The sequence below is a fragment of the Chiroxiphia lanceolata genome, chromosome 3 (assembly GCF_009829145.1).
Source record: "Chiroxiphia lanceolata isolate bChiLan1 chromosome 3, bChiLan1.pri, whole genome shotgun sequence".
NCBI lineage: Eukaryota > Metazoa > Chordata > Aves > Passeriformes > Pipridae > Chiroxiphia > Chiroxiphia lanceolata.
Window position 1 is genome coordinate 112,216,725 of NC_045639.1, and position 15,826 is coordinate 112,232,550.

Below are 15,826 nucleotides of genomic sequence, written 5' to 3' on the forward strand. Positions count from 1 at the left end.
GTATTGGTAAACCTACAAGGGTTTTCAGTTAATATCTCCAGCTACCACACAACCACAAGAACTGTCATGATATGCCATGATTTTTCCTTTTGGGTATAACCATCCAAGCTAAAATACCCCATATGCTACAAGATTGATGCTTAATACTTTGTTCCAGATGTGCTCTGGCTTAGTTAAATATTTAACACATTTCTAGAAGTATGTAGTCTATAATTGCATTAATACTTCAGAAGAATGATGTCCTGGTGAGTAAAGAGAAAGATATTCCAAGGCTGGCTGTGTACCTACTCCTGCCAGTGATCAGCAGAATTTGGACAGGTTACACTTTAAAAAAAATATGATTATCATTGGTCTCTATGGATGGCACTGAAACAGCTACACAGCCACAGCCCTGACAGTGTCCCCCAGTAACATTCCTAAGTGGAGACAAAGTGACACTAATCTGGTAAAACTGCAAATAGCAAAATCCTCATTTAAATCCAAATATGTACAAGCAAAATTGCAAGATGCATCCAACTGGATGTATTTAATTGCTGAATTCTGTGCTGTTGAAAATACAGTTTTGCCTTTTTTTTCCTGTGCATTGTCACAAACAAAAGACTTACTCTGAGAGTAAGATGGATCTCTGAAGAAGTGATGAACACCACTGCAAAAATAAAAATGTGCAAGTGTCTTTATTTTTAAGAAAAATTTTTATAGAAATCTCTAATGAGATGCCTGATTGTGGCAAATTCTTGTATTAAAAACATTGGGAACGGCACACAAAATTTTAAACAGCAACATCTAACTCAAGTGTGGTGTGACAACTGTACTAAGAAGATTTTTGGATAAAATTTAGAAATGTATCAAAGAATAGGAAATAATGAATTTACCCCCTTCCATAAGCCTATCCTTACCCTTTAGGTCAAAGCAATGAGAAAACTGTATCCTGTTGGGGTGTGGTGAAAGGAGAAGAGTAGCAAATATGGAGCTTTTTTTCCCAACCCACACCATGGCTGCTCTGGGCAACAAAGCAGATGGTTTTAAAAGAATTAATACTTAGAAAATGTAATGGTACTGCTGAAATCTGTGGGAACCACTAGGCTGTGCTGGGTTCTTTTGTAAAACTTACATTTACCCTGTTTCAGGATTGTGAAATTATGCCACTATGACCATTTGAGCATCTTAATAAAGCTGGGAGTGTTTAGTCACATGCACAGAGAAGAATCAGGAACAGGGTATTACCTGGGCCACAATTATCCTGCACAGGTACCTCCTATTACAAATTACAGCCTTGGAAAATAAAGGCACAGCAGGTAAAGGGAAGAAAGACAATTTACCAGAAACACAAAAGGGGGCTGGGATAGGGGAAGATTCAATTTTAGTTAAAAGACAGACATACTACTACTTCTTTGTTTTTTAACATTCCAGGTTTATTCAAAAGACATTATTCTGCAGGCACGTATCTTACAGGTCTTAAGACTGATAAAACACTAGGAATAGTGTGAGTTCCCTAGCAAATGAAGACATGGCTAAAATCATACCAGAGTGATTTTTTTTCTTTTCTTTCAATAAAATTCTGGACATTTCAAACCTATTTTTAACACTGGCCAGAGCTATTCATACCTAGATCATTTGGAACAGTCCATTAAAGGAACAAAAGTTGACAAGATGCAAACAGCAGAGTACACTTGATTTCTGCAACTGCTGGCAAAAGCTGCTGGAGAACTATCTGCACACTTTAAAAATGTTACATCAGTGACAAATGGAGTTTTGTGCTTTAATACTTTGCTTGAAAAGTCTCTTTATCCAACATGAAGTCAGCAAATCTCTGCTGGAGCTCCTTTTCTCTTTCCTGCTGTCGCTGCACATCTTCCTTCAGACACTGTAACGAAAATATCATTAAACAACCAGTCAGTTTTCCAACAGTCACACCCATGGAGAGCTTTACCAAAGGTTATAGTTTAGTTGCTTCAGAGGAAGAGGTCAGAATTGTGACAGGACATTGCTAAAATTACTTATTTTAAATAGAAAAGTAAAACAGGGCAGTTGATGTAAAGTATCAAGAATCACAGTTATCTTATTTCAAATCTCAGGTATCTCACCCTGTCTTTGGCAGCAGTTAAGATCAAATGCTTCAAAAGGAAGAGATTTCAAATTGGAACCTTGCCACGTACTAAAAACAGGTACTATTAGCAGCTATCATCTGATTTAATATGTTTTTACTGTTATCTTTCACTAAATCAATTAATCACTTTGGAGTTTGTAAAAACATCTACCAGCATTTCTAAACCACCAGTTTTAAGGACTGATCTGTTTTAATGTTTTTAGAGCAAAAGGTTGAGAAGATCTGAGACTCAATGGAACCCTCTGTTTTGGAAGAAAAAAAGTGTTAAAAAGAAAAATTGTGCTCAGGTGAGTACTTAGTCCTTGGAAAGCAAGCCTGGCACTCGCTCAGACATAGGACTGAGTCGTGGTTGAGGGTTGCCTCGTTAAGATGAATAAAAAGAGAGTATCCTGGAGATCCTTGAACTAAGAACAGTGGCTCCAAAGCACTGATTTCAGGTATATACCAGCATTTGGTCCACTGACTTTTATGAAAGTAAGAGATTTTACACAAGTTTTACAAGTTCTAACTGTAATTAAAACCAAAACAAGTCAAATTAAGAGAGATATGGAACTTCTGCTGATATGCATTTCAGAAGGTTTATAAAATAAACCACACGAGGAAATAAAAAAACCCCAAAGTTAAAGAACACACTGGCAGATTAGTCCCAGCTTCTAATACATGTATCACAGAATCTTTGATATTGAAGTAAACAGCAGATGAATCTGGTAACAGCCAAAATTTTAAAAGAACATTAAAAACTTGATACCAACTCAGGCTGTGAAGCTCAGAGCTCGTATCTTGTAAAAACATCTTTTCCACAAAGTGCCTGTGTTTGACCTCAGGCATTACATTTAGGAATCTCACCTCCAGTCTCCGAGGGATTGCAGCATCCTCGTGTTTCTTCAGCTCCTCAAAAGTTCGCAGCTCCAGGTGGGCCTGTTCGATCTGGTCCCACAAATCGTTCAGCTGTTTGATGAGGCCCATGGCTCGGGACTGGTAACCCCCCAGCAGGATCTTCAGCTTCTTCTCCATCTTGGCAGCTCTCTTTGCTTCGGTTGTCATGTGGCCTCTGTTTATCTGCCACAAGGAACACAAGAATTGTTTTATTTACCCAGAATTCAGAAGTCAAGAGAAAAAAAAAAATCAGTAAAAATGTATCTGTGGAATTGTATTGAGTTGATCGAGTTCTTTGATTTCTATTAAAAAATAGTTCTTCACATTTTGCACCAATCTAGATTCCTGGATTAAAATCTTTACAATATACAAAATACATTATTCCAGGGGTGAAGTCCACTAAACCAAAGAGGGTGGATGACACACTGTGAGCACACCTTCACACACAGGAACTGCTGCAGTTGCTGAGCTAAGTGGCCAAGTCACAGGATTGCTTGTGAGGCCATATCCCATTTACACAGGAGATGTAATCTGCCTCAGTAATGAAAAACTAAATAAAGATATTATGCTCCACCTTTTCAAAATCATATTCTTAGTCTGCAAAAACATCTATCAATCCTGCCTATCCCAACAGAATTCATCTAAATCATATTCCACACAGGAGAAGACCACTGGGAATGTTAAGGCAGCTTTGAACCCTTCTCTGTTGCAAAGAGCCATAATGAAGATACTTTAGACTGGTGTAAGTGGCAAATGAATGGCAGTGTTTGGGCATAGAAACACTGCAAGGAACAGCAGGACTATTTGAACAGAAACTAATTCCTACCACCACCCTGCATGTGCTTTCCCAGGACAGCCACATCAGGAGACAAAGGACAAAATCCTGGTAACTCACTGAGGTGGGACAGGATGGTGACACCAATTACTTATTGCCTGCTTCTAAAAGGTATGAAAAGCAAATCCCACCAAAAAACACAAACAAAAATACAACATGGTCACCATTCCAAGAACAACCCAGGTGCCATGATGAGAACTCGACAAGTGGTGATGCCTCATTCCTGGTGTCATTGTAAGGCATCTCAGAAAGACTCTTGGATTCACACCAGTTGAAGGCTGGATCTGATTAAGTGTTAAAGGCCAGGCTGGATGGGGCTTGGACCAACCCGGTCTAGTGGAAGGTGTCCCTGTCCATGGTAGGGAGTTGGAACTGGACGAGCTTTAAGGTCCCTTCCAACCTAGGCCAGTCTATGATCCTATGAAACCAACAAATAACACAGGACTACACCACTGAGCACAACTGTGGAGAGATGCAGCAGTTCACATCTCTGAACAGGGACAAAAAGTTTCTGGTTGAGGCTTTTTTAATGCTATTTCCTTAAAAAAGAATCCTTTTTTTTTTTTCAGAAAGCATTGTGTGAATGACGCCAAACTGAACCAAAAAAAAAGGAATCAGGCTTTTCAGATTTTGATTCTTGGCACAGTTAAAGATAAATTAGTGCAAGAGAGGAAGAAAATATTTAAGTTTCTCAAGTGATAAAATATAAAAGGCTAACTCAGAACCACAGTCTCTGAGTCATCAGCCCTCGCCTTGTTTCTTTAGAAATCAAAGCTTTACTGGTGAACATTTACACACAAAGAAATTTCTTTACATACAAAGAAATTACCAATGATCAACCAAAAGCAGAAGCTTTTCACTGCTACAATTACCCAATATATCATCTCTTACCAATGAAACTGAACTCCACTGGGAAGGAACTACTTTCTGATCTGCCCTTACAGTGATAACCAGAGTCAGCCATCACAGTCTCATGCACCAAGCTACTGCAAAGTGCATTTCATCAACCTTCCAACCCTCCAACTGCACTGAAGTACCCTCTGTTACACAGCTGCACGTTTCTGTAACATGCCCTCCTACTCCTTAACAATTTAGTCACTCATTTGAAACAGTTTTAGTTGGTGGCCAGAGATAAACAAAGTGAATGGTCAGGGGAGCAAACTGTTAATGGGTGAGTGAAAGAGAAATTTGACTTTCTGAGCTGTCTAGTTTGCTCCTGGGGAGAGAGATGCAGACTGCTGTGCTTTTCAAACTCTGTTTGCAATGTAGACTTAAGCTATGCCCAAGGTGCTTTAAGCATACAGAAAGGCGCCTCTTTTTCAATATTTATATAAATCTAGAGAAAATTAAATAAATAGATTAGGGATTTGTGAGGATATTCTCTGATGGAAAAGTATGAAAGCTTTAAATGTCTTCACTGGTAAATAATATGCTATTACTGCAACAACAAATACAGCTGTGCGGTCAACGAACTATTTTCCAATTACTGTTCCTTGCATGAGAAATGTGTCTTGAGAGCCACTGACATTTAAAGATCATGGAATAGATGGATGCACAGGCAAACAGAATTTTGTTTGTAACAGAGGCCTAATGTAACAAAAGTCAATTGTCCATGTTGCTCCACAGCATTACAGACAACTTTGAGTATGCCCGGTGTGAAATGAAACTCCCACTGTCACTGTCCTAGAGCAGCTTAAAAAAGATCATTTAGAGAAGTTCCACTATTCTGTCGTCCTGAGCGAAGATCTTATTCTTTACTATGAGAGTTGTGAGGCCCTGGCACAGGCTGCCCAGAGAAACTGTGGACTCCTCATCCATGAAAGTGTTCAAGGTCAAGTTGGATGGGGCTTGGAGCAACCTGGGATAGTAGGAGTCCCTGCCCATGGCAGGGGCTTGGAACGAGATGGTCTTTAAGGTCCCTTCCAACCCAAACCATTCTGTGATTCTGTGATCTCTCAACAACCTAATTTTCTAATGGAACATTAAACACTGAGTACCTGAGGACATAAATACAGATACAAGCACTAACTCCACCATACAGAAAAGGGGCTGGACCAGGGCACTGTGGGCAGAAGTCCTGCATTATTCACATGGTCTGAGTATCACCAGTAGTGGTGGCAGCACTGGGTTGGTCTCTCACTTTTACACACCTCAGTTTGGATTCACTTTGCTTGGCTTTAGACATGAACATCTGAGCTTGTCACATCAGGCCCTTCCGTAAGCAGGAGAGAAATTGGCAACTCCAGGGCGTGGCTCATCTGATCCAGAGCTCAGGGAAGGGCTCTTCACTGACTATAACAGGAGCACACACTGCTGGCTCAGGCACGTTACTCAAGGTCAGGTGGACCAATCCTACCCTAAGTTTATTGTTTTAAGGTATTATATATAATAAAGCATTTTTTTTTCTCCAAGAAAAACAAAGCCAGTTCAAGTCTAATGCCTATTAGACCCCAATTATTTAAGCACTCCTGAAATTTTTAGACAATGAGAATTGGACTTAATCTTTTCGAGTTGTTCTGGATACAGATTCTTACTTTTAACTACTAGAGCCCTTAGGTTTTATGCTGCTTCTTAGCCCTTGCTTTTCTCAGTTCCTTGTCTATCTTGGATTATCAGAGGCTTCACTGCTGCAAGAAAAAATTAAGAAAAGAAGGGAGGGGAAAAAAAAAGAAAAAAGCCTCCCACGTATCTAAACTCAGAAATAACAGCCCTTTCTTCCTTCTCCGGTTGTAGAGAGAAATGTGAACACTCACCACCTTTCCTCCTCCCTCCCAACTACAAGATTTTAGGACCTACTACAAAAAGGTCAAAGGGAGGTCTTAGCTTTTGTAACAAATACTATTTATGAAAAATTGCTGACTGCTGCATAAATGCCAACAACTGCATATAATTTTAGTTCAAGCTTCATAAAATTTTAAGGCTCAGATACCGAGCTAAAAATTCCAAGCAGTTATGAAAAGGTGTGTTTAAACAGTAGTCTACATTATTTGCTTAAAGCTAAGAAATAGATTTCAGTAAAATCTGACAACCATTTCCCCCCTGAACCTAGCAGAAAAAAGGAAAGATGTGAAAGATCTCTCTACTTATTTATTTTGTACAACTCCTTGGCCAGCTTTGGTTCTGCTGACTTCTATACCAGCTACAGCAAAATGAGAACAGCATGTACAGACACAGGGTAAGATGATATATGATGTCAGGGCAAGTGTGAGAGCCTCATACCATCCCAAATCTCTGATGTAAAAGCCTTTCCTCATGTCTAGTAGTGTTCAGTTTTCAATACTGCACCGAGGAAGAGAAACCAAAACAGAGCAACAGACATAACCAGAAGTTCGTAAAACATGATCTAGAAATGGGAGACTGACTGTAAAAACAGTGTTTTTTTGGTTTGTTTTTCCTCTGTCTAACAAAAATATAGAAAAAGAATAAAGACACAACACCAGGCTTTAAATATCTCAAAGGTCATTGTGAAAAATTAATCTGGTTTTATGGCCACAGAGAAAGAAAGAGGGATTTAAATTGGCAGGGAAATTTTGGATAGGAGGTTAGTTGTAAGGTTTAACTAAGGACAACAAAGAAGAGGGAAGAACTCCTAATGAGAATAAACATCCACTGGGAAAGATTTAAGAAAAACTGACCCTGAGGAAGGAAGAGCTCAAGTGCCTTCAAAATTGCATTTTCAGAGCTCGTCATCTCACCAAGTCTACTGAGGACACCCCTCCTAAGTTCAAAGGGCTTTTTCCCTGTATTGACTATTTTGTTTTCCTTCTGTTAAATGTGGAGCTTCTGGTAATCCCTGAACAGCATTAAGCTTTAAGCTCTCTTGTCTTTTAATTGATCTTAATCATGCCTGATGGATTAAACAAACATGGAAGAAAAACTGCTGCATGCTCTGACTGGAGCCAAAGTCAAAAGTAAACCAACTTGTTCCATGACCTTGGAGAATCAACATATCATCATAAAGCTGCTTCACTTGTGCACAGAAATCCTGTGCCAGCTCCAGCTCCGCTGAATAGGTTACTCTTGGAACATATAGAGAACTACTTTAAACTTTACTGTAACTTCCTTCCTCACCTCAGACCCACAAGTGGCCCTCCCATACCCAATTCTGCTGGCAGGACATGGATTAACTCAATTTAAATAGCAGGGTTTGTGAACTTGCCTCATGTTGGCTCAGCCAGCTGGAGGAGCTGGAATGAGAACACACCACGACACCCCGCGGGATTCACCAGCATTTCCAACCACCCTGGGGACAACGATGACCAAAACACCACAGCATCCTCTGGGCATGGTGGGGTCATCTGCCTTCACAACCTTGATAGTGCACTCAACAATAGCAAGTTTTTTTAAACAAAAACTCATTAATTGCTCTACTTAAAAATACTTTTCCAATTCCATGCCCTTGGACAGATTTGCCATTTTTTGGCTTGAAACACTGTTTCATCTTTCTACAGTTTGATCAGGGAAAACCCTCTGTAGAGCTCTGCCTTTCACTCTCCCCTGAGTTAGTAAAAGGTAACAGTCAACTGCTGCAAACTGAGGCTTGGGATTAACATCAAACAAAAATTGCATTTCCAGTGTAGAAGAATATGGGCTCAAATCTGTCAAACTGACATGAGCTCAGCTCATCGACTGAAACCACTCCATGGCTTGACACAATCTCACATGTCTGCTGCAACACTGAAGATCACAGAACCACAGAATGGTTTGGGGTTGGAAGGGACCTTAAAGATCATCTCATTCCAAACCCCTGCCATGGGCAGGGACACCTTCCACTGGAGTAGCTTATCAGAGTCCCATCCAGCCTGGCCTTCAACGCCTCCATCTCCAGTAACATACTCAACGTACAAGGGGGAAACAAGGATCATTAAGAAAAAGGGCTGATCAGTATCAGAACAGTCAAAGAGGGACAGGGTGTGCAAATTTAAAGAGAAAAAAAAAAAGGAATTAATTCTGATTGACTGGGATCCCACCAAGTTTTTCATGGAAGATTTAGTTACAAAAGATCCTCAAATTAAGGCACTGCTGGTAAGCAGCTGCAACTTCACAACTGAAACCAGATCAAATGTTCAGAGCTTGAATACCAATACAGAGCCACTTTTACCCAACTGAATAGGGAAGCCTGGATATAAACTCCTATATTTGCCATGTACATCACACAGCATAATGACTTACTGATGTCTGGAGGACACTATTTCCTCTACTCACAGCCAAATCTAATAACCCAAGAGCAGTCTCCACCTGACCTACATTCCTTACATTATAATGACTTGTCTTCAAACACTGTAACACAAGCTGGAATGACGATTGACTAAAGATAGTACAGGGTATACCAAGAGCAAGTGCTCCCACAGAGTTCATAGCATCCAACTTTTCAGAACTAGACTAATCTAGAAAGTTACTGGGTAAATTAGCAGCCACAGTGATGACATTAAAGCCCACTTAGAACATTTTTATTTGGGAACTGCTTCTGAGACTACTATCAGTGATAGCCATACATGTTTTCTACAACTCCCTGAAAGGAGGTTGGAGCCAGGTGGGGGTTGGTCTCTGCTCCCAGGTAACAAGTTACAGGGCAAGCAGAAATGGCTTCAAGTTGCACCAGAGGTGGTTTGGATTGGATATTAGGAAGAATTTCTTCAAAGAAAGGGTTGTCAAGCATTGGAACAAGCTGCACAGGGAAGTGCTGAAGTCACCATCTCTGGAAGCGTTCAAAAATTGTGTGGATATGGTACTTTTAGACATGTTTTAGTGGTGAACACAGTGGTGGTGTCAGGTTGATGGTTGGACTTGGTGATCTCAAAGGTCTTTTCCAACCTTAATGATTCTATAATTCTACTTCAATCGCAGTAGAAACCTGTCTAGAAGAGTACAGTTCAAAAAGAAAAACAAATAATTTATTTTTACTAAACTTTTTTGGAAACTCTCTACCATTCAAAAGTAAAAAAAAACCAACAAAAAACTGCAGTAAGATCACAGACAGCAACAAGTACCGAGGCCAAGAGCTCTGATTACCTGTAAGCAAACATGGGTTACTGCTGTGTCTGTGAGGTAACAGGGCAGCAAGTACAGTGTAATTGCCTTCAAAAACCACCCCTGCAACCCCAGACTGCCTGCACTGGTCTCCTCCAGAGCAGAGGCTGACAATCCTGCAGAAGCTCAGGCATTAAACAAGTCAGCAAACAGCCTGGTTCCCTCTCAATACCCAGCAGTAGCCTCATGGTGAGCTTGCAGCAGTCAATTTTGGACAGTGATGGTGTGCAAAGGCCCTTCGCAATGAAGAGCTTTGTCAATGCTGAACTTTATTTCTAAGCATTGTAAATTATCAGATTCTGAACAACTTGGCAGTGAAGACCACTGATAACCCTTTGCTGTGATCCTCTGGTTCCAATTACTCTCCCAAGAGACCTTATTAAAAAAAGCCTATTCCACAAAGGCAACACATTAGCACAAAATAAAATACGTGAGCATAAAAGCAAGACTACTCAGGATTTCCACCATATTTTAGTTTTGTATTTTCTCTATTCCTACTCTTATAAAATCTCTTATTTTCTCCAGGTGTTTTCTCAGTAACAGCATATCTGAAAATGCAAAAGAAACTGCAAACTCTAGAAGCATGTAAACTACAGAGAAATTAAAATACAATCTCCAATAAACTAGTAAGTGATACACCCTGCAGCAGAATGTACCATGTAAACCATAAAACTCCAGCTAAGCAAGTGGTTTTCAATCTGAATTAATTCAGAGGACTTGGGCTGCAATCAAAAGCAAAAATGGACACTGGTAAATTATCCCCTTGATATATCTTGGATACTGCAAAGAATAGATAATTTACTAAATTTTGCATAGACAATGTACCTTGAGCTTCTTCCCCTGTGGGCTTTCAATAGTGTTCATAATTTAACCATCAAATGAAATGATAACATTAACTACCACAATTTTAATAAAAATATTTGTATGCTGCAAGCCAACTTTATGAACTGTCTTCAAAGAAAAAATAATGCTGGCAGGAAGTTCCTAAGTTATGAACTACAAAGGGAAGCAACTATTTTGTTAAATAGATGCCTCTGCTATCTCATTTCATCTTATAAGGTCCCTAGTGTAACACACACCTTAGCAGGAATGCTTTTCTTTGTAAATATATTGCTTGGAAGAGAAGGGAATACAAACTATAGCAGAGAAATGAAGTAGTAAATGCAACTGTAAGCATCAGCAAACTCCCATTTCTGAAATTACTTGTTCTACAGTGTAGCCTAGCCTTGAAAAAATATGCTGGACTTCCCAAAGCTACTAGAAACATCAGAAAATTCCACAAATCTAAGCTGTACCACAGACACATAGTGAGGTCACAGAGATTCACTTGCATGGACCTGAAACTCCCCCTCTGTAATGCAAAAGAGTTCACATACTAATCTTGTAACACACTTTATCCACAGTAAGTAACACATTCAAAGAGTCCAAAACCCTGAAAACAGAGAAGTGGAAAGTATTACTAACACACGGCAGGACACTCCAACATTGGAACTATTGCTGGTGGTGCCTGGACAGGATAACCCAGCCAAACAGAAGCTCTCCACAACCGCTCTGCTTTCCCTCCTCAAGTTCATCAATAACAGCCCAAATCTGTTCGTGGTATCACCATCCATTCCAGAAAGATAAATGTCGTGTCAACATACACCAGGCTGCCACCACGGAATCACTGAGGCAGTGAGAACAGGCCAATTAAGGGAAGACGACTGTGTGTCCACACCATCAATCCAGCCAGGAATCTCTGAGTGATGAACAGTCCCAGAAAGAGCTGGAAGTTTTTGCACAGGACCTGCAGGGTGTCAGCAGTCCCATATGGAAGTGTTAGACAGTGACTACCCAAGGTGCAGCTGTGCCAAATATCAATAAACTCTCATAGCTTTTTCTTTCCTAATGATCTTAATACAACATAAAGCAGAAGCAGCAGCCCCAAAGCTGACCAACATCAGTTGCTGTTGCTGGCAAACTCTATTTTACAGTTTCTACTCTTCTCTCAAAGGAAGTTAAGAGTAAAGCAAGTATCTTAGGGTACTGAAAGCTGAGCTAATATCCCTGCTTTTCATTAAGCTTGTCTGATACTTCCCATTAAGATATCTATTTCAACTGATATTGCTTTCAGACAATTTTCCTTGGAAAAACATTAAAATGAAAGTGGCTTTTGCCATTGCTGAGAATGGGTTAGGGGAAAAAAAATTGCTGTGCTTTTTTACTGCATATTCATTTGTTCATTAAACTGCTATGGTTTTTATTCATTATTTAAAAAACAATTCAGCAGGTGACCTATGCTTAAAAAACTGTATATGCATATCTTGCTCTTAGGAATGGGCCTTTTAAATAGGTCAGGCCGCAGAGCTGCACTAAACTGCATTTTGCACACACTTGGGAGAAATTTTCAGCTCAAATTTAACTTTGCAAAGAGTCCACCTGCACTCAGGAAACAGTGAGTTGTGAGAGGCAGTGCTGCACCTGCAGCTGTGGGGCACAGAGAGCTCTGCTGGCCCCAGTGCCTGACTGAACTGGGGGATGGGATTTTGGAACACAGTAAAACAGGAGAGCAGGATTGTGTGTGGAAGTGTACCAAGCCATCAGCCTCATCCAGCAGCACTCTGAGCTCCAAAGTGATGCAGCTGCATTAGGGAGAGAATCCCATGATTCTGATCTTTGTCACAGAATCACAGAATGAGTCAGGCTGGAGGGGACCACAGTGGGTCACCTGGTCCAACCTCCCTGCTCAAGCAGGGTCATCCCAGAGCACTTGGTACAGGATTTTGGCCAGATGGTTCTGGAATATCTCCAGTGAGGAAGACTACAAACTCTCTGGGTAACTTGTTCCAGTGCTCAGTCACTGCACAGGAAAGTTTTTCCTCACATTCAGGTGGAACTTCTTGAGCATCAGTTTCTGTCCATGGCCTCTTGTCCCGTTGCTGGGCATCCCTGAGCAGAACCTGGTCCATCCTCTGCCCCTCCCTGCAGACACTGACAGACATGGATAAAGTCCCCTCTCAGCCTCCTCCCGAGGCTGAACAGCCCCAGCTCCCCCAGCCTTTCCTTATCAGAGATGCTCCAGTCCCTTCATCATCTTTGTCACCCTCCACTGGACCTGCTCCTGGAGCTCCATGTCTCTCTTGTGATGAGGAGCCCAGAACTGGACACAGCACTGCAGATGTGCCTCACCAGGACTGAGCAGAGGGGCAGGATTGCCTCCCTGACCTGACGGGACACAGCTCACTGGATTTTGTTCAGTGTGTTCCACAGAGTCCCATGCAAACGTTGGCAGCAAATAAAAACCAATTTTACTTTTTTTTGGCAAGACCTCTGATTTGTATTTTGCTTCCTGGGTGACTGTCTTGTGACTATACAGCAACGAACACTTAGAACAAACATACAGGAATCTGATGAACAGATGACTTGACCTGACTTACTTTGCTTCAGTATCCTTAATAAGCATTCCACCACCAACTATTCATTCAAATATTGGGAAAAGATGGACAGAGATCAACAGCATAAGAAAGCCCACACAGAAGTAACCAATTTAGACTGGAGAAACAGTACACAGCATAAAGGCACAGGGCCACACACCGAACAATACAGAGAAAACAAAATATTCAAGAGCTACTCATTAAGCAAGTACCATCCACCCTGTGCAGCAAATGAGTCTGTGGAAAAACTAGGGCTGCAATCACAAAATTAAAGACTGTCTCATAAAGCACATGCATAGGCAAATTAAGGCTGTGCATTCCCTAACTTGGACTGTTTGACTTTGCAACTTTAGTAACGCCCTTCTAATGTTGTTTTGGGCCTGAGATATTTAAATTTCAAAAGCATTTGTACACAAATTAGGTGCAGCCCTCTGATTCCTGGCATGGTGCCCACCTGGCCGCACTGCCATGCACAGCCAGGCTGTGCTCTGACAGCAGTTTCGGGGAATCAGAGCAGAGTGAGAGCTGGGCAGCGTTGGGCAAGGCAATGGTGCTCTCTGCTGGGGGAGCAGCAGCACAACAAGGGCTCTGCTGTTCCTACTAAACCCTTACTACCACTCTACACACAGGTGAACTGCTCCTGGCCTGAGAGGTTGACGAACAACTACAGAGTCTATACCTGGATGACATTCTTGACTGACAGGCTTCACAAAACACCTTCACACTGTGTTTCATGTGTATGAATCAAGTGAAAATTCAGCCTTTCTGGCCTCTCTCATGTTATTTCTGTGGCAGCAGCTGTTGGGGGGGGTTACTTCTAGCAACAGTAGCTATGTTGATGTTAAATACAGAAAAACTTTTTTGGTAAAGTTTCCTTTTACCATGGAACAAAATAATCTGATGCCTGCAGAATTTAAAGAGATTTTTAGGCTAAAATGGTATTTTGGAAAACATTTAGTGACTTACTGCAAGTCAAAACAAACACATGTTCTGTGGGAAAAAACCATTTCAAATCAGCTCACTTGTTATCATAAATGCTATTTTGTGGGGTTTTGTGTGGAGTGTTTGAGTGAAGCTCTAGAGAGGGCACAGGGAAAGGGTCTGATAAAGTGGAATGGGATCACAAACACCCATTGTTTTCTTTTTGGAGGGAATCACTGGAATTGCCAAAGGATGCCAGTCTGACAGGAATTCTGGACTATCTGGACCTTCATGTATGTCATAGTCAATGAGAAACCAAATGTTAAGTTGGAAAGAGAACTTGAGAGGAGCTTTGATCCAGAAATGTTGGTTTTAAGCATCTTTATCTAAAATATCTCATACCGGTCACTATTAGGAGCAAAGTGCAAAGCTAGAAAGATCAGGTATCTGATCTGTTAACAGTGGAGATTAGGAAAACAATAAAAAAGTCCACATGGAATTATGAGAGCAGAACCTGACTTTCTCTCCAGATGAGAATAAAGTGGGTGAGATGAGCTGTGCTACAGCTTCAACGACCTTTTCAAAGGAATCCCACCAAAACACCTGACTGATTTATACAGTAACCTCTAACTCTTACATAGAAAAAAGAAACGAAACACAAGGAGAGAAACTCTAAAAAAAACCCCCAAAGCAGGTGCAAAAAACAGGAAAAAAAGGGACACTGACCTCGAGTCTCTTTTCAAGTGACTCTATCCTGTCTTTTTTGCTGGCCAAGTTGGCCCTCGTGTAGCGGCTCTGTCCAGGCAGGTACAACACTTGGCTGTAACATTCTTCCCACACCTGGTTATAAGCTTCACTTGACAGCTCTCCATGCCCCATTCCTTGCTTTACCACTTCCATCTCTTGTGCCAGTAGATCTTGTGCCTGTTGGGAAAGGATGAGAAATAAATTGCAGTTACAGTACACAGGATACAAGAAAATTCTTCTTCTTTTCAATCCTTCAATGTGCAACTCATGGGGGCAGCTTTTCCTTTCATACTAAAAGCTCACCACCAGGTTAAGCTAACTATGAAATCAAAGACAGATGCTGTGGATTATAAATGAAACCCAGGCTGGGAGACTGCTCACAGTGCAACTATCCCTCATTTTACATAATTTGGCCAAACCTGACATCACTCTGCCGTGGCTAATGAAAGCTGTGGCACAGCAAGATACTTCATCTTGCTGCAGAAGAACAGAGATAAAAGCAAGGACCTTGAGGGGAGGGAGAACTGTACAGACAGAAGCAGCTGTTCTATGAAACAAAAATCACTTTTCATTTCCTTTTGCTTGCCCTTGTCCACACAACCTGGAAAGTCAAGCCTAAACAGTAAGGGGTGAGCTGTGTAAGCTCCACTGCAGGAAACACTCCTCTGAACACATTCTGTGGCTAGAGAACTAGTGAGATATGAACACTCTGCTCTTTCCAGCTTAAAAAGTAACTTACAGTGAACTGAAACAATTTGAGTTGTTCTCACAACTCTTACTATTTCTGACAAAGAGCCTGGCCCACAAAACTACACAGGCATCCAGGTCCTACTGAATTTATTTGTAATCAAAAAGCTAAAATATATTTGCTGATCTGGATTTCATTGGTTCTAAGTG

At 41.0% G+C, this 15,826-nt stretch overlaps 1 protein-coding gene across 2 annotated transcripts in view; it reads right to left on the reverse strand.

The window, feature by feature from the left end:
• Window positions 1-1,390: 1,390 nt before the first annotated feature.
• The window catches only part of CDC5L (cell division cycle 5 like), a 31,488-nt gene continuing 17,052 nt past the window's right edge, over window positions 1,391-15,826 (reverse strand). For both annotated transcript variants that reach the window (XM_032681458.1, XM_032681459.1), the window contains 3 exons: window positions 14,909-15,106; window positions 2,954-3,166; window positions 1,391-1,864 (listed from right to left, as the gene is read on the reverse strand). In XM_032681458.1, the coding sequence (XP_032537349.1) occupies window positions 1,760-1,864; window positions 2,954-3,166; window positions 14,909-15,106 (516 nt within the window). In that variant the 3' untranslated portion in view covers window positions 1,391-1,759. The remainder of the gene's footprint in view (window positions 1,865-2,953; window positions 3,167-14,908; window positions 15,107-15,826) is intronic.